The 19,066-nt window shown below is 40.4% G+C and overlaps 1 protein-coding gene across 2 annotated transcripts in view; it reads left to right on the plus strand.

Moving 5' to 3' along the window:
- SLC6A2 (solute carrier family 6 member 2) overlaps positions 1–19,066 on the plus strand; it is a 111,792-nt gene that overhangs the window by 78,612 nt on the left and 14,114 nt on the right. For both annotated transcript variants that reach the window (XM_054049232.1, XM_054049234.1), the window contains one exon: positions 13,749–13,849. In XM_054049232.1, the coding sequence (XP_053905207.1) occupies positions 13,749–13,849 (101 nt within the window). The remainder of the gene's footprint in view (positions 1–13,748; positions 13,850–19,066) is intronic.

The raw sequence follows: 19,066 nt of genomic DNA on the forward strand, positions 1-19,066 counted from the left end.
TTGCTAAAATTAGAGTTTTGATTGCCTCTTGTTTGTGAGGCAGCTAGGGTGCTCCACTGTGTATCAACAATAAAATGTCACTTATTACTGTATACTAATATGATTGTGTTTATATTTGCAACATAATGATCCTGTACAATTCAGTGATGACAGAGTAGACTATTTTTGTTCCTGAAGAATGGAAATGAAAACTTAAACTGTATGTTACTTGGACTAAGAGGATCCTATGTACACCGGGCTCAGTTTTGCCAATTATTTGATAGCAATGGGACTACTTGATAGTAAACGTGAGTGAAGGTGGCAGAATCAGGCATATATTTCTTCTGTTCAGCATGTGATGCTCAATGGGTTTTTTAATTCTCACTAGCCATGGTCCCTGAAGCTTCTCATGTCTTTTCAACCCAAAGGACTAAATTTTGGGGGCTGTTAAAGATCTGGAGCCTTAAAATTCCACCTGTTCTGTAGGAGGTTGTTTCTTTTTTTAAAAAACCCTGAAACTCAATGTTTGTCCAATGCAAGGAAGAACACCAGCTGAGAAATGGAGGGAACTTTAAAGCTTCATTGGTCACTGAATCATGCTGAACACTTTGGGCAGAATTTGGTCTGTATTAGACATATCGTGCTCTACATATGTAATGGAAATGATACTCCATTTCTCTTGGGAGGGACTATAACATGTCCTGTACTTGTCCCTGTCAAAGCTGATGAAATTATAACAACTTCCTTCTCTGAATAGCCAAATGTTCAAAGAAATTCTGGATTCTCCCTGGGGATTCCATAATGTAACTTGAAATGAGTGTGGGAAACTATATTATATTATAAACCTCTGGCATGTTTTTGTCCTTAAATGATCTGCTAATGTATATTTTCAAACTATACATAATAATAATAATGGAGATATCCTATCTCCTAGAACTGGAAGGGACCTTGAAAGGTCATTGAGTCCAGCCCCCTGCCTTCACTAGCAGGACCAAGTGCTGATTTTGCCCCAGATCCCCAAGTGGCCCCCTCAAGGATTGAACTCACAACCCTGGGTTTAGCAGGCCAATGCTCAAACCACTGAGCTATCCCTCCCCCCTTACACTTACATTAGGCAGTGTAAATCATAATACAGTGTAATGGCCTGTTTTTATTCCCAACCACCTGTTCCCAAATCACCTGGTGTATCGTTGTTGTTGCGAGTTTTTCAAGATTCTCCTGCAAATAACTAATGCTCCAACTGTGGATCAAAGCTCTGAATACAACTACAATTTGCCGTGTTTTTTGTAACCTCATCTGTCATGTTTCTGGCCGACTTTTCAGACAGCATAAATGTTGAAAACATGCTTCCAAATTACTTCCCCAACGATTAGTCTGTAAACAAATGCAGCTCAGTATTGAGCTCAGATACAAGGTGCACGTAATAATTCCACTTTTCCTCTTTCAAAATACAATGCACCATCCAGGCTCCCCCTTTAATGACTTTGAGGTTACTTTGCTTATATTTAATTTCTGTTCTGCTTTCAAGCCAGTTGTGTCCCAGTTATTGAGGACACCATCTCGGAAAACTTTTTTTTTCAGTTCTGTCAAAGGCATTCTAAATATTTTGGCAATTCAGTAGACCCCTCAAACAATAATCATCTGAACAATGTGATATTAATAGTAAACCTATCTCTTTGCTCCGCCACACACTTTAGGAATATATTGACTGTCCTAAGGGTCCCATGATAATAAGTTGTACTTGGGTAAATAGTTCTTACTCATGGCAAATAGTTCTGTTTTGACAGCATCATTCAAACCATCTATCATACCTTAAGATAGTTGCCATTAAAAAGTCAATAACATTAATCAACCTCTCACGCTTTCTTCTCTATTCAGCCACCTCTTCTCTCCTCACCATAATCAGAGTTCAAGGACACAGTCAGCCAACATTCAAGCATATATTTTCCCCTAGAGACTTTATGTGACTCATCTAAGTATATACTGAGCTAGCTGTCCTGATTACTGGTGAAATGATTCTTCTTTTCCTGACAGTCATCTTATTTTCTTTTTAGAAATAGTGCTTTATAGCTGTCATTGTGTGCTTTATAAAGTTCTCAGGTATCCTTGCTCTACTGCCATTTACCTCCCTTGGCCATCATCTCATCACTTTATTTTTTTAGTTAAACTCCCAAATGGAAACTTTTGGCAAGCAAGTGATCTGAAGGGGCGATGTCCACAATTGCTGCATCTAAGGAAAGCAAAGAATGTCAAACACACAATCTTCACAATGGTAATTCTGTCCATCAGAGGTAACATAAATCTCACAAGTTATAATGCTGCTTTCTTATAAAACAATTACAGGCCCTAGATTTTAGAGGAAACTGCTTTTTAAGAGAGGTAAATGTGTCAAAGAGAGGGATGCTCATACTCCGGTTTGGCAGCTGAGGCATAAAAATAGCATTGTTTCTTTAGTGATGAAGAGTTATCTTCTATTATTAAAATGAGATTTACTGTGCTTCACAATAGCTAGGCTTGGATGAAGTCCACAAAGTAAATCATCCGAGCTCAGTCAGAATTCACTTACTTGTTAGAACTTCTCCCTTTGCTCATCACCTCTTTCCCTCCCCCCCCCCCCACCCCCATAATTGGGAAAATAGCTATTAATTTGTCTCAAGCAGCTGATAAATGTTTTTACTGACACAATAAAACCTGCTGCTCTATAAAGAACAATTTATTGCAGCCCCAGGTGCTATTTAAATCGTTGACTGATTAAATCTGGCATGGTCTTGACCACCTCTTGTTTTCTGATAGACCCCCGTTGCCTTAGTGACCCAGCAGGAACATTAGCTTAGCCCAAAGGCAAACTTGACATTTTGGCACAGACCAAAAATGTGGAAATATTTAGTTCAAGTAATACCTATGTCCATTAACTGTGAAGCTTTTGTTCCAAAGATTTTTTCCAGGGGAGGGGGAATTGGTTTGTTTTAGCAAGTAAAGATACTTTCGTTGACATTAAGTTTTCCTTCTGTTAACATAAAGGTATGCTTTGCTCGATACACGTTCTGGGAAAAGCCCCTCCCACCCCAAATTAAAATCTGTTAATTAGCATCACTGCCAGGAAAAGCTCCATGTAGGGTTTACAAGTCACAATCCCTTTCATAGAATATCAGGGTTGGAAGGGACCTCAGGAGGTCATCTAGTCCAACCCCTTGCTCAAAGCAGGACCTATCCCCAGACAGATTTTTGCCCCAGATCCCTAAATAGCCCCCTCAAGGATTGAACTTACAACGCAGGATTTAGCAGGCCAATGCTCAAACCACTGAGCTATCCCTCCTGTCATGGCATGTTTCTGTGAAGGAATAAGCTTAATATTTGTGAAAAATGAATTCCTGCTTCCATTCCTGCCTCGCATTTTCAGTTGCTTAGAATCTTCTAAAAAAAAAAAAAATCCTTTTGGGCTGAAGCTTTCCATACTTGGGCTCAACCCACAGGTGAGTTTGTTTGGAATGTTTGAGTTAAATGGATTGAGCCATTTGGATGATGGGGAGACAAATATTAGCTAGGAACTGACTTTCAACATTATACTTTTGTTCAGTCACACATCCGTTCACACATAGATACAGGAGTGCCACCGAACAGTCTGAAAAAGAGGGAGGGGAAGCAATCAAAATGGGCTAAATGTGAGTGGCATTGCAATCCCCTGTGCCAGGTCACACTGCCACTCACTCAAATTTGGCCCATCCACCATTCCATCATGCCAGCAGTGAAGGGAATCTGCCATTACACCACCCAGCTCCAGTCAGAGAGTTAGGAGGGTGTTGACCTCAGCTGGGCCCCTGGTGAGTTCAAATTCTCAAATGTGGTTGGGGGGCATGTCCCCCTTGTTTAAAAAGTGGTGGGGGACAGTGACTCTCCTTCTCCACCACTGGCACCCATGCACAGATACCAGTACAACCGTGAATGAAATACCTCTACAAACATTCATGTGAACAAAAACAGTCACAGAAATATTCATAGAAAAGCAAACACAAATGGTGCAGATGTGTTTGGAATGAATAGAAATTTGGAATTCATGAATAAATTGGGGAAAATGTTCCCCACTCTTCTCCCAACTCTAACAGAAGTGTCAATTTTGGTGGCCTCCAAACCTCTCTGAATGGCACTGGCCATGCATGCTCCCTACTGCTCCTTGCGCACCTCATGAGGGTGCCTCCTAACCACAGCAGTCCTTCCGTCTTGCGCTATTGGGTGACCACGTGGCTGCAGCACCCAGCACTGTGCAGAGTTGGTTCCATAGGGCAATTTTAAAGAGAGCTACTGTAGCATCCCCCTCCATCCTCTTCCCTCATTGCTGCTCATCTCAAGTGGTGACTCAACTGTCTGATTGAAAAATTGCTACATCTCTTATTTTTCTGTTCTCTTCCTGCTTCCTAACACCTTGCTCCCAAAGGCCTGTACATGTGACAAAGTCAATCAAGTGCTTCCAACATGACCCAGATTTTTCACATGCAAATACAAATGTCCTCCCAATGCTGTCCATATCTACACAAATAAAACCTCACCTAATATTTTTCCAAACAAAACCTATGAATACACATTCATGGGAAAATGCACAAAGAGGGTAAACAGGATTGAATTAAATCAAGATCCAATTTTAAAGATTAAGTTTGCCTGCCATCATTTGATCAAATAAGCCATTTAAAATGTGATTGACGTATATCCTCTTTGCAATTCAAAAATAACTTGAATTTGTATAAAACATAAGGTTAAAAGAGTATGGAACATGACATATTCAACATAGCAAAATGAAATAGAAGATAAGTGATTGAGATATAGTTATATATATAACTTTAGGATTCCAGATACTGAGAACTGATCATGTTACTTTTTGGATGCCTACCTCTTTCAGATAAGAGAAAACAGTTTCTCTCCAGGGCCAATGGTCTACACAGGGGTTTATGTAGGATTTGAGAGGTCTCTGGGCCTCATGCTGGCCCTCGGCACCGGGATGATTTACGCCCTAAACCTATAATGAAGCCATAAGCAAATCACACAGCAGAGGATTGTGCAGGAGCATCTGCAGTGTATGAAATTTCATCCTGACTAAATACAGTGGTCTTTATGCAGTTGAGATGAAAGCATATTGCTATGTTAAAGGATAATTTTCAGTTACAGCTGGGATCTATTTGTCATATTTTTTACTAAGCTGTTCTTTTATGCCTATTAATTTGATTGACATGTCCAGAACAATTATTTATGCAAGAACCATGCCAACAGTCATCAGTGGAGTAACAAAACATTAGTGTGGACACACTGATAAAACAGCTTTGCTGTTTACGTATTTCAGAGATTACACTGAAATTCTCTTTAGCACTAATGTATTTATTTAGGGTCTTTGGTCATAAAACTTAAGTGCATCATAGCTGCTTTCCCAGTGAGAAACAGAGATGAAGTTCACGCTGGCAGTCATGTATTAAAAGTGATACAGATTCTCTCAACTGGTGATTAAACCAAATGTTGGGTTCAGGGCCGGTGCAAGGAAGTTTCGCGCCCTAGGTGAAACTTCCACCTTGCGCCCCCCCCCAGCCCTGCAGCAGCTCCCCGCCCCCCATCCGCCCTGAGGCGCCCCCCCTGCTGCAGCTTCCCACCCCCCGGGGAGCCGTGCGGCAGCTCCCCACCCCAGCTCACCTCTGCTCCGCCTCCTCCCTGAGCACACCGCCCCCGCTCTAATTCTCCTCCCCTCCCAGGCTTGCAGCGCCAAACAGCTGATTGGCGCTACAAGCCTGGGAGGCAGGAGAAGTGGAGCGGCGACCGCCGCTTGGGGAGGGGGCGTAGGAACGCTGTAAAAAAAATTGGGGGCACCGCTTTTTGGCGCCCCTAAATCTTGGCGCCCTAGGCAATCGCCTAGTTTGCCTTAATGGTAGCACCGGTCCTGGTTGGGTTTATAATACCAAATCCTGCTCATGATTGCAACAGCCACCACTATGTAGGGTTCTCCCCCTCCCCCATGTGCCACGTTATAGAAGCACAAATGAAATTGGGTAAGTGGCTTTCAAGAAACATGAAGAAAGCGAGCAATATATATTGATAAATCTAGATAGATATGCATGCCTGCTATGGAGGTCCCTTTTCAGAGCTGTTATTTGAAAACAAAAAAAAAGAAACATGTTGTTTGAAGGCTACTTTTAGAGGACTTAAATGATTTAATTTGTCTTTTCAGTAGAAATGGAATTCTGCGTTGTCCTTTGCTTTGCAAAGGGAAGTTCTCTAAGCTTGGAGGTATTTTTAATATTATTTCTGAGGGGTTTTTAACCAAAGTATCTTTGTCACGTACTTCATGCTTGAACTGGGGGGCTAGTGGAAGAAAGAGTCCACACATATTCTTTTCAATTCAATTTGATTGTATTTGTGATGCTTTCTGTGAACTTTAAAGCACCAGAATTTTGATTAGTGTGTTTACTCTAAGGGTGAAATTCATCCCGTTGCAGAGAGCCTGTCATGATAGTGTGCTTTGTTTTGGGTGATTTTCACCCTGTCTCTGTATTATGATTAGGGAAATGTGAACCTCAAAGAGGTTCAGGGGGTCTGTTCAGATAAGCAGCCGAAAGTTCAAATACTTCTGACCATCTTGGGTCTGCAAGACTGGGTGAAAATCTCACAAGTACAGGCACTCCCATTAGATTCCCTGAACTTTCTGCTTGCTGGACCAAAAGTACCATGTCAGTAGCACCTTTCTCCATTTCATGTGGCTTTCTGCAGCACTCCAGTCTTGTCCCTGGAAACGAGGAGGTCATGTACAAAACTGAAATGTAATTTTTAAAATTGAGAACCAAAATTTTCTGTGACCAATAAATACAGTGGGTGTTTGGTTCAAGTTTTGAGCAAGAACAGGAATGTGGAGAGAAGCTGGCAAACAGAAACAGACAAGAGAAATAAAGGAGAAAGAAGGGTGTTTAGTGGGAGGATGCCCCTTTCAACCCATGGTTTTATAAGGCCGAGTCCTTGTAAAGACTTCCTTGGCTTCAGGAGGATTTAGATGGGGTCCATAATGCTTCTGCTGTATTTATATTCACATGCCACTGCAAACATAGCTATACCTATCCCATATCATAACTGCCCTGGCTTGTGCTCCTTGTTCTTCAATTCCACCTCCATTTTCACTGTCCTTACTGGTGCCAAATTACATAGCATCCAGAAGGATGCCCAGTTGTGACAGTCTAGGATATGTTTTCTCCCTACACGATTGTAGTGCTGCTTTTTCATTTGTCCTGCTATTATTGTCACTAGCTGTTGCGCTGCCTGTGCCAAGTGTGAACAGAACATATCACTGAGTACCTACGGCATCTGCATGTCCTGGCATGTCACCGTACTGCTTCGGAAGGCACTTTCACTCTTGTATGAATATTGTGCCTACAGGGTGTGGTGTATTCTCCACCTTTGGTGGCCTGCCACAGGCTAACAATTTGATACAGTTAAATATCTAAATTAATTTGATTAATCTAAATGGATATTAAATTTCCTTCCAAAAAAATAAAATCCAATTAAATGAATAAATAGTTCTCAGAACTCAGTTTTACACAAAATCCAAACCATACCCTGGTTCTCCCAGCACAATTGGGTAATAACTTTTTTCTGGTAAATGACTTGTGTAGGCCATGGTTTACACTGGCTATCCCAATCTCCAGATGGGCCAAAAGCTAGTTAGTGGGAGTTTTGTCACTGACGCCAGAGAGAGCAGAGTTTGATCCTAAAAGACAAGGCAATTAACTGTAGCATGTATCATCACCACTTACATTTAAAGTATATGACTCTTTACTTCCAAAGATTTCAGAAGCACTTCATAAACTTTACTAATTTATGTTTATAGAACCTACACACTTTGTTGTCAGGGTTGCAAAAGGTTGTTGAGGGTGTATACATCACCCACAGTAACATACAGTGGCATGCAGCCATTGATCAACAGTACAAATCAAGATTCAAAGAATTTAGGATAGGAAGTTAAGAAGAATACTTTACCTAACTGAACTGGGCAGAATTAGGAATGTCAAATGTTAAAGTCACATGATTAAAATGGGGGAGAAGATTTTATATATGACCATTTAAAATGTTAAAAATAAAAGCAAACTTTACAGAGAGGATAGTCAGCACAGGTTTGCAGAGTTAGTTTGAGACTGTCAGCGTATGAATAGAAATAAAAGAATAAAGAAGTATGTATTGTAACTGCACTAAAGTGGCTAGAGTGTTTTGCTGAAAAGGAATGGATTACTCCTGAGCTTAAAGTTAAGCACATGCTCAAGTATTTTGCTGAACTGGGGCCTTTAAATTGCACATTTCTAAAGCACTAAGCAGCAGTATTGTCTAATGGACTATGAGCCTGATTCTCAATTGCTTTTCTGACAATGTAAAGAGACACTGCTGTAAATGAGAATCAGCTTCTACAAAATTTTAAAGCCAGCATATCAGAGTTAAACAAGTTTAATAAAATATGAGAAACGGTGCAAACAGGTGGGCTGAATCCTGTAGCTACACAGAAACATACCATAGAAAAAAAAGTCCTTCTATATGTTAAAGATTGTAGGTTAAGAATATCAAGGATTTGGTATGTTCTTCATATCGACAGTGATGAAGCAGAGCTGGACTGCTATATTGAAACTGCAGTGGGGGATGTGGGGAACAAAGTCCCTTTATTTTCAGAGTTGCATAGTCATATATAATATGATCAAAAAGACTTTAGTCACAAAATGCTATGCTAATCTAACCATTCGGGGGGAAAGAATGCGTTAAATGTGGGTACTGAAGCAAAATTATGCAAGTCAACTGGTTCCATTTGAATTGGTCCCTAAGAATAGGCATTAGTACTGTGGTAACACCTTTCAACTCTCGTAAACAAGTTCCTATGAGAAAAAGCCTTCAAAGTTATGGCTCTTTGCCCATTAGCTTTGGGATGAAAAAACATACTTCTCCAGTATATTAATACTTGGAGGTTCAGTACGTCTACGTGAGCGTGACACTGGTCAAAGAGAAATATTGAGCACTGAGCCAAGAGCCCTTTTTTCTCTTGGAGATTTCTCTAATTACTTTATTTGTGTTGTCTCTAGGCTTACAAGCAAGGAATCTTTTTTTATGTATGTGTTTGTTTATTTTACGGTGGTTCTGACCAGGAAATTTTTTCCAAGCTATCACAGCAGCAGTGGTCATGTAATTATAAACTGATGTGGGAAAATAGTCTTGGCACAGATTAAACTTTTGCAAAGTGATCTCTCCTATTGGGAAATGCTACCAGGAGAAATTCAATTCAAAGATTTCAACAACAGATACAAAGCCGGGGCTTGGGGGGAGAAATTAGCAATCTAATCATATGGAAGGTAGACATTTTACAATTATTTTGCATAACAAATTAAAACTGCCAGTTAATACATACATTTATGTTCTAATAAAATATTATGGGTGGAAAGTAAGTATTTCCAGTCAGGAATTAAGTTCAAGAAAGGTCCAATGAATATGAGTTAGCATGATTTCTATCATTTTTTCTTCCGCATACCGAGCTTCCTACAATTAGACATATATTTATCAGTTTGAGACTAGCTGCAATACATTTGACCCCTGTAGACTCTCAGAACCTTCAGCTAGTGCAGACTATGGTAGCCTACTGCAGACTCCCACAGGAAGGACCTCATGCCTACACACTGGTTCCCAACTTGTTCAGCGGTGAAATTCATGGTGTTGGTTTAGAAGCCCTATAGAGCTCTTTAGGGTTTAAGTCCTGCCTACTTGAAAAAACCCCCACATCCCTTTCCTCACTCATTGCCACAGAACATGATATGTGCGGAGGTACTCACACTAACAGACCTCTAGTTTAAATGAGCAGTGGCTGGAGGCAGGATGTTTCCCATGAGAGGTTCTCATCTCTGGAACAAATGTCCATCCTTGGTCCCACAGAGCCTGACACCCTTCACTTAAAGAACATGCTACAAAAATGTTTATTTTCCCAGGCTTCGGAGAAAGGGACAAGTTGAGGACGGTGTAAGTGAGGTAAACGATGGGTGCTTGCCCAGATAGGTTAGGTGGCTCCAGAAATTTTGATTTTTATGACTTCCACGGCTGCTTATGTCTATATATCAAATATATATACACGAGAATTTAGGTGCATTATCTAAAAGGAAATACATGAAAATAATCACATTTCATCCTTGGCTTTATGTTCCTGGTGAGATATGGCCTTTAAGGGCCTGATTCTCCTCTCACACCAGTTTCACACTGGCACTAATTGGCAACCATGATGCTATTTCAGCAGAGATTCCAAAGACTGAGTCGCAATGGAAGCTGAACTATACTCTGATCCTAGTCCTAGCCCAAATAACACTTTTTGATAGGTGCCTTAGAAAGACACCTATCCTAGTCCTAGCCCAAATAACACTTTTTGATAGGTGCCTTAGGTGGAAAGACATGGGGGCTTCCGCCAGTTCACTGATAGGACAGTGGGAGGAAACTTGTACTGCCACTGTGTATACTGTGTCTGGTCACACACAGAGGATTCTAGCTTTTAGTGCTGTAATATGTACTATGCGAGCACACACACACACGAATAATAATAATAAGAAGAAACGAATAAGGTATTGAGAACCTTAGCTATCTGATGGTTTAGAGGAACACCTAACTGCTTCAATGATAGTTTGGTTAATTTGAGAGAGTCTGTCTGCTATGCTTCTCTCCTCTCTAGTCAATGTCAGTTGCATATAAGTCTGTTCTGCTTCTCATTTTCATGCATCCCTCTTTCCACAGAGCACAGTAACAACCATTGGATGTAGCTAACTTTCAGCTACAGTTTTTAAGTGGTGTTTGGTTAAATAAGGTTCGGCTCACAATGAAAGTAATAGGCTCATGTATTTACAACTGCTAATGCAAATTTATAAATGCTAATCAAGTGACCAAGGTGAGTCTACCATGTTTATAAAAACATGTTCTATGTCATTCATTTAGCATGGCAAGTTTGATTATAATTATTTAGAGTCTGATCTTGCAGTCTCATCAAGCAAACCCTCTGCCCCCAGCTGCCCAATGATTTCAACAATCAAAACTCCCAACAGTTTCCTATAATTGCTGCTTTTTACTTTACACATGTGGACATGTCATTTATCTTCTAATGTATCTTCTGTGTCAGCAGTATTAATTTAGGATATATTGACAATGTGTACAGAGATAATAGTTTTTAGAAAAAATATTTGGTATTATTGAGTAGTTTCCTGCAATGCTTTGGGAAATCTAGACCAGGGCATTGTAGCCTTCCTGTTATGCTCATTAATGACCTGGGAAAGGGGGTGAACAGTGAAGTTTGCAGATGCTACAAAATTATTCAAGCTATTTAATTCCAAACCAGATAGCGAAGAATTACACAGGGATCTCACAAAACTGGGTGACTGGGCAACAAAAGGGAAGATGAAATTCAACATTGATATGCGCAAAGTAATGCACAGTGGAAAAAACAACCCTAACTATACACATACAACGATGGGGTCTAAATACACTGTTATCACCCAGGAAAGAGATCTTGGCATCACTGTGGCTAGTTCTCTGAAAACATCAGCTCAGTGCACAGCAGCAGTCAAAAAGGCCAACAGTATATTAGGAGGTCGTAGGAAATGGATAGAAAATAAGACAGAAAATAGCATAATGCCACTCTATAACTATGATGTGTCCCCCCTTGGTGGACAATTCTGGTTGCCCCATCTCAAAAAATGTGTAGTGGAACTGGAAAAGGTTCAGAGAAGGGCAACAAAGAGTATCAAGGGTATGGAAAGGCTTCCATAGGAAGAGATACTAAAACGCTTCGGGCTGGGCAGCTTAGAAAAGAGATGACCAAGGGGGGATATGATCAAAGTCTATACACTCATGAATGGTATGGAAAAAGTGAATAGAGAAGTGTTTTTACCCCCTTCTCATGATACAACCGCCAGGGGTCACCTGATGAAATTAATAGGCAGCAGGTTTAATACAAACAAGAGAAAGAACTTTTTCACATAATGCACAACTCAGCTGTGGAAGTCGTTGCCATGGAATGTTGTGATGGCCAAAAGTATAACTGGTTTCAAAAAAGAACTGGGTAAATTCATAGGTGATAGGCCCAGCAATGGCTATGAGCCAAGCTGGTGAAGGAAACACCACCATGCTCGGGGAAACCCTAAACTAAAGCCCTGCACGGGACTATTCTTTAATCCTACTCCCACTTGCACCTGCTATATGGCAGTGGGTCCTGTGGAACTCACAGGATCCCAGACTCACTGCAGGGTTCTACACTAGTCCTGTGTAGGTCTCTACCCTAAACCTCTGACTATCAGAAGCTGGGAGTGGAAGACAGGAGTGGATCACTCCATAATTGCCCTGGTCTGTACAATCCCCCTGAACCTCTAGCATGGAGACAGGATATTGGGCAAGATGGACCATGGTGTGATCCAGTGTAGTGGCTTATATTCTTATGTTATGGCACACATCTAAACTGAAAGATAAGCACCTAGACAGATTCTAGAGAAGGTTACTGAAAGATGAAACGGCATGCATTACAAAGACAATGTGTATTTCTTCACACTGCGCTGAAAAAAGTGGAACTGGTAGCTCCTCTGAAGAGTTACAAATATGTGGATTTACTTTACAATCAGCGCCTTATTTATTTGTGGGTTTTTGTATACGAGTATGAGTGAGTTGTGTAATTTGACTACAAGTAGAATAGCCCACAGCCATAATAAAAAAAGCATCTGTATTCATTTTGCCATTTCAATGTTTGAAATGTGTTGTGGCTTAAGTGAAAATGAAGCTCAACATGTCTTTCTCAGGTTTCAGAGTGGTAGCCGTGTTAGTCTGTATCAGCAAAAAGAACAAGGAGTACTTGTGGCACCTTAGAGACTAACAAATTTATCTGGGCATAGAAACCCACTTCATCAGATGCATGCAGTGGAAAATACAGTAGAAAGATATATATATATATATATATATATACACACACACACACAGAGAGAACATAGAAAAAATGGGGGTTGCCATACTAACTCTAACAATTATAACATTCAAAAACCAGTCGGAGAACACTTCAACCTCCCTGGTCACTATTACAGACCTAAAAGTCACAATTCTTCAACAAAAAAATTTCAAAAACAGACTCCAACGAGAAACTGCAGAACTGGAATTAATTTGCAAACTGGACACCATTAAATTAGGCTTGAATAAAGTCATTACATAAACTAAAAACTGTTTCTCCATGCTAATTTTTCCCCTACTGCTACTCACACCTTCTTATCAACTGTTTGAAATGGGCCATCCTGATTATCACTACAAAAGTTTTTTTTTCTCCTGCTAATAATATCCCACCTTAATTGATTATTCTTGTTAGAGTTGGTATGGCAACCCCCATTTTTTCATGTTCTCTGTATATCTATCTATCTATCTATCTTCCTACTGTATTTTCCACTGCATGCATCTGATGAAGTGGGTTTTAGCCCACGAAAGCTTATGCCCAAATAAATTTATGTCTTTCTCAGTAGTCGTGGGATTTACAATTAAAGTATCATGTGAATAGACAATTAGAGAGAAACCCCAGCCCCTTTGAACTCAATTTCAAAATTCCTGTTAGCTAAAATGGGGTCAGGATTTCATCCTTACATTATTTCTGGTTTGGAAGTAACTCACTTATATTTTTCTGAGACTACAAATAACAAATATGTTTGGTTTTTTGCCACTGTCTACTCATTTTTGCCAACTTGAAGTCTGTGTCTCTTCTGTTTGTGTTTAACTTGCAGGTGTGGACAGATTCAGTGAAGACATCCAGCAAATGATGGGCTTCAAACCGGGCCTCTACTGGCGACTGTGTTGGAAATTTGTTAGCCCTGCTTTTTTATTGGTAAGAGATGATTTATTTATTTATTTTGTCATGGAAAGAACAGTATGAGGAGGCTCCCTACCAGCTTATTCATACTAAAAGCAAGATATTAAGCAAATTCATAACATTACTCATCAGGGCCTACGCTACATGTTTTGTTGCCCAGGGCAGTATAGATTTTCAGTGCTACCCAAACAGCTGAGCAGTACAAAACAAATACTCTGCCCACCCAATTTTGATGCAGACACACACCCTGGATGTTAAATTTGGCATCCCCAGAACCAGGTGTCCAGAGCAACTTTCCTGATTACTGGACCCTAAGGCTGGCCCTGTTACTCGCGGTTATCCCCAATGTTGTCAGCCAGGATAGCAGAAGCCATTTTGACTCATTTTCACATTTGGAGAGGCTGCATTTTGGGTGAAATTTGTCAGACAGGGAAAAAAAATGGTTAGTGGTCAAGACCACCAAATCAGTTGTAGGCATCACTTGTAGCCCCTTCTCTCCAAACTGGTTTAGGAGATAGTGACTCTGCTTGGTAACCCAGATGGTGGGAATGCTCTCCCTATCCAAGACACTGTGAATGTGTGTGTGTTGAAGGAAGGAGAGGTACAGTCCTCAAATTCTTTTTTTGTGAACACCAGTTAGGAGCTAGAGGTTAACTGTATGGTATTGAAAGGCCATTTGGCCTGGAAGGGTCCTCAACTGGTTCAACTAAACATTTTAATCCTTTGAGGTTTCTCCATCATCAGATCTGTATGTAGATCTATTGGCTATATTGAAGTTGGCTTGGAGAGCTAGTGTGTGTATGATGGTATGTGTTTATATTAACGCTGAGGTTTACATATTTCTCATTTTACACCTCTACCCCGATATAACGCTGTCCTCAGGAGCCAAAAAATCTTACCGCGTTATAGGTGAAACCGCGTTATATCGAACTTGCTTTGATCCACCGGAGTGCGCAGCCCCGCCCCCTCCCAGAGCGCTGCTTTACCGCGTTATATCAGAATTCGTGTTATATCGGGTCGCGTTATATCAGGATAGAGGTGTATTCTCCTCTGATCACTGTACAGACTATAAGGCTGATGAATGCTTGGTGTCTTATTGGGTTATAGGTCAAGTTAATGTCCTGTCTTACCAAAAACAGCCATTATGCCCCCAGCTTCAAATTCACTTCCTGCGTTTCAGCTGCCATGAATTCCATTTTATAATCACACCCCTCTTAGGCTGACTTCCTTCTTGGGAACGCGAATGGTAGCGGGAGGGAAGGAAAGGAAATCTAAAGTGTCAGGACCCGTGCTCCTGAAGAGAACTCCACTGGAAATGAAGTAGAGGCCTAGACTACCCAGCTACCTGCATTATCTGACACATGACTCTATTGCAGGCAATCATCCTCTTGTACAGTACAACTAAAGTTCCTGGTTGTTCAAGTCCTCAGTCCTGTAGAGTCAGAAATTCCACTGCAGCAGGATATGCGCTTCTACCTGTTCCCATTTACTTACAGCTTAATGCAAACAAGCATATATACACACATGAGTTTCAGTCGGTGATTCAAAAAGTGACAGAGCTGTAGTAATCTGTCAAACCAAAGTGTCTTTCAAGGCTACCCCACACCAAACATGGGGATCTCAATACTTATATTTAAGAATCCTTGTCCCTCGGAATCCAGACAGCATAAAAGAGATTCAGGCTATGTGTAAACTATAGATTACTGAGGTATAATTTAGGTCACTCAGGGGTGTGAATAATCCACACCCCTGAGCAGCATAAGTTTATACCAACCTAAGCACTGGCACAGACAGCACTATGTCAGCAGGAGAGCTACCACCTCTCGCAGAGGCAGGAGTTATTAGGCCAATGGGAAAGCTCTTCACTGCTTGGTTTAGAGCATCTTCACCAGAAGTGGTGCAGCTGCATCGGTGTAGACATAACCTCAGTTTCCCCTTGTCAGGGGTTTTTATCCCCTCCACTACAGAGTCCAAAGCTGATGGGATGAGTTCATGAGTAGGTCTGTCCTTCCTGGAGGGAGTGAGGAATGCAGTCAACACAGCCTCCGTCCTTTGATGCTACACAATGCCTCATTTGCCTTCAATGGGTCATCTGATTGTATTCAGGATGAGCATTTTCCCTTAATTAATGCTTCTTTTCCTGTGCAGTGAGTTACACAATTACAGAGGTTTACAATGCAAACACTCAATATAACTTTATACCACAAGCTATAGGGGTTATAAGTGAGATCAATAATGCAGGGTCCTACAAGCATTATATAAAGTCTAACACTAAATACATTTTTATCAACTTAACATCTAATATCTATTCTGATAATGCTAACACACAAGTAAGCAAGGCTGGTTTCCAGCTATGCATTTGTAAGTGTTCAATAAAGTCTGGGGCCTTGGCATGAGCTGCACCTGGTCCGCCTTCATCATACGATGGTACATTTCCACCTCCTTTTGACCAGTTGTGCCTCTGGAAGCATGTTTGATATGAGGGTGAGAGAATCTGTGGGGGCTTTTTCCCCTCCCTGTCTCCTCTCCATAAGCCCAAGATGGTAGTTGTCCTAGTACTTTTGTACAAAATTTTGAATGTATAAAATGACAGCTTCAAATTTGTTAGTATTATCTGCAAACTGATCTGTATAATGTTTTGGGCATTTGCAGTTTCAGGGAAGTTCAATTCTGAGGACTTAAAAACTACACAAAATGACTAGTCAAAGCCAGAGAGAGAAACTTCCTGGAAGAAATGTCACCAGTTTTGCCCAATTTTGATCAAAACCATTAGCTGCAATAATACTTTGTATATATGGCTAGGTCTACACTACCCGCCTGAATCGGCGGGTAGAAATCGACCTCTCAGGGATCGATTTATCGCGTCCCATCGGGACGTGACAATCGATCCCCGAATCGGCGCTCTAACTCCACCAGCGGAGGTGGTAGTAAGCGCCGCCGACAAAAAGCCGCAGAAGTAGATTTTGCCGCCGTCCTCACAACGGGGTAAGTCAGCTGTGATACGTCGAATTCAGCTACGCTATTCACGTAGCTGAATTTGCGTATCTTAAATCGACTCCCCCCTGTAGTGTAGATGTACCCTATTATGCATCACTTTCCATCCAAGGATCTCAATGTTCTTTACACAAAACTAATTAAGGCTCCCACAACACCCTTGGCACAAGTACATATTATCTTTGTTATCCAGATAGAGAGATGGAGGCAGCGAGTGTTTATATCACATTCCCTGGATCTCAGAGAATGTCTGTGATAAAGCTGGGGAGAGAACCAAAATCTCCTGACTCTCATTCCCTGATTTTTAACCACAATATCTTTCATTTAAAGGTGAAATTGCTACTCTCAATCAGTGACTAATGTTACGAATGAAGTCAGAGATGTTACCAAAAAAAACAAAAACGACAAAAAGGCTAAAGCTAACTCTACCCAGTTACTGGAGATTAAAGAAAATGCTGCATGTACTGTCTGGAAGGAATTATATGATTACAGATGGAAACTGAATCTGAGTTACCTTTGTTTATTCTGGATCCTCTGCCCATCACTGGTTGTGATTCTGTGCTTCCATTTCAAGGATAAATACACCTCTACCCCGATATAACGCTGTCCTCGGGAGCCAAAAAAATCTTACTGCGTTACAGGTGAAACCGCGTTATATCGAACTTGCTTTGATCTGCCGGAGTGCGCAGCCCCACCCCCGCGGAGCAGTGCTTTACCGCGTTATATCCGAATTCATGTTTTATCAGGTCGTGTTATATCGGGGTAGAGGTGTATGTCTCATTATGACTTCAGTGATGCCCAGCAGATGTCAATCAAATTGGTTTAAAAAATAACCAAAAGAACAACCCTTTCCTCCCCACAACGAAATCTATAGAGTAATCAGGTACATGATTCCAGCTGTTGCCAGAGTATACAGAACTGCAGTTGCCCTCCATAAGGAACGAAACATAGGAATTGCCATACTGGGTCAAACCAAATCTAGCATCTAGTCCAATATTCTCTCTCTAACAACAGTCAATATCAGATGCTTCAGTGGAAGATGTAAAACTCCTGAAATACAATTTTGCAATAGCTTGTCCAAGGGGAGAAATGTTTCCTCGTAGCTATTGGGGCTTTGGTGTTTATCTTTTGATGAGTAACGCCATTGACTATAATTGAGTTCAACTTTTGATAGGCAAATGCTTAGTGCAAAAAGGTGAAACATAACTGGTAAAAGCAGTATCCAATATGTTTCCTATTGATATTTCATTGATGGAGTTCAAAAGTGTAATACACACAGTACAAAGTGAAACTATTTAATGATTATACCACTGAAACGATCATATTTGTAACATTCAGAGCAAAATGTACAAATGCAGTTTTCCAATCAACTTAATCTCAACACAAATAACATGCTGCCAATTAAGGTCCCACCCCAAAATGTAAGATAAATAACTCAATATGGAGTGGTGATGTTTATACCTAATGTTTTAGGCAAATAAATATTTTGGGGGGGAGGGTTTATTCAGTGCTAAATTTCGCTCAGCCATCATTAAACTAATATGTGTCAACTAAGCACATAACTTCTTGAGGTGCTACCATTTATGTATGTGCTTATTTTTGAATAGTAAAACCACAACAATATGCACAAGAATGTGACTACATATAAAATTTTACAACTATTTGTTATATATGTACTAAAGAACATAATTCAGTTATTAATGTATTTTGTTTTTTGGAGGGTATGAAGATCACAAATGTGGACTAACGCATTAGAATATGTAGGGTGCAATTACTCCAAATGGTTAGCTGTGTGACATAGAGAGGAGACACATTAAATATAGCTTGTAAGCCTTCTGACGTGTATTAGGGAAAATAAACAGACGTTTCATTACATTTGAGGATTTTTTCTCCCTGAAATATGAAGGTAGCATTTGGTAGTTTTATGTAAAGGTTAGAGTTGGAACTAAACTGCAGTTTTATATTGGGTATTTATACATTCACTCCAGGTTATTTGTAGATCAAAAGGTCATGGTGAATATATGGAGATTTTGACATCATTGTGACCTAGGATATTTTCTGTTGCATTAAAGTTTATGCTTTCAATTTAAAATTGAAAGCAGTAGCGATCTGCCAAATAGCTACATCAAATCTGGATCAGATATCGTCTCAAAGTTGAAAACTAGGTATCAAACAGTTAATGACACAAGGCATTCTTATCGAGACATATTTATGATGGGATACACCAATACATTTTTA

The sequence above is a fragment of the Malaclemys terrapin genome, chromosome 14 (assembly GCF_027887155.1).
Source record: "Malaclemys terrapin pileata isolate rMalTer1 chromosome 14, rMalTer1.hap1, whole genome shotgun sequence".
Classification (NCBI taxonomy): domain Eukaryota; kingdom Metazoa; phylum Chordata; order Testudines; family Emydidae; genus Malaclemys; species Malaclemys terrapin.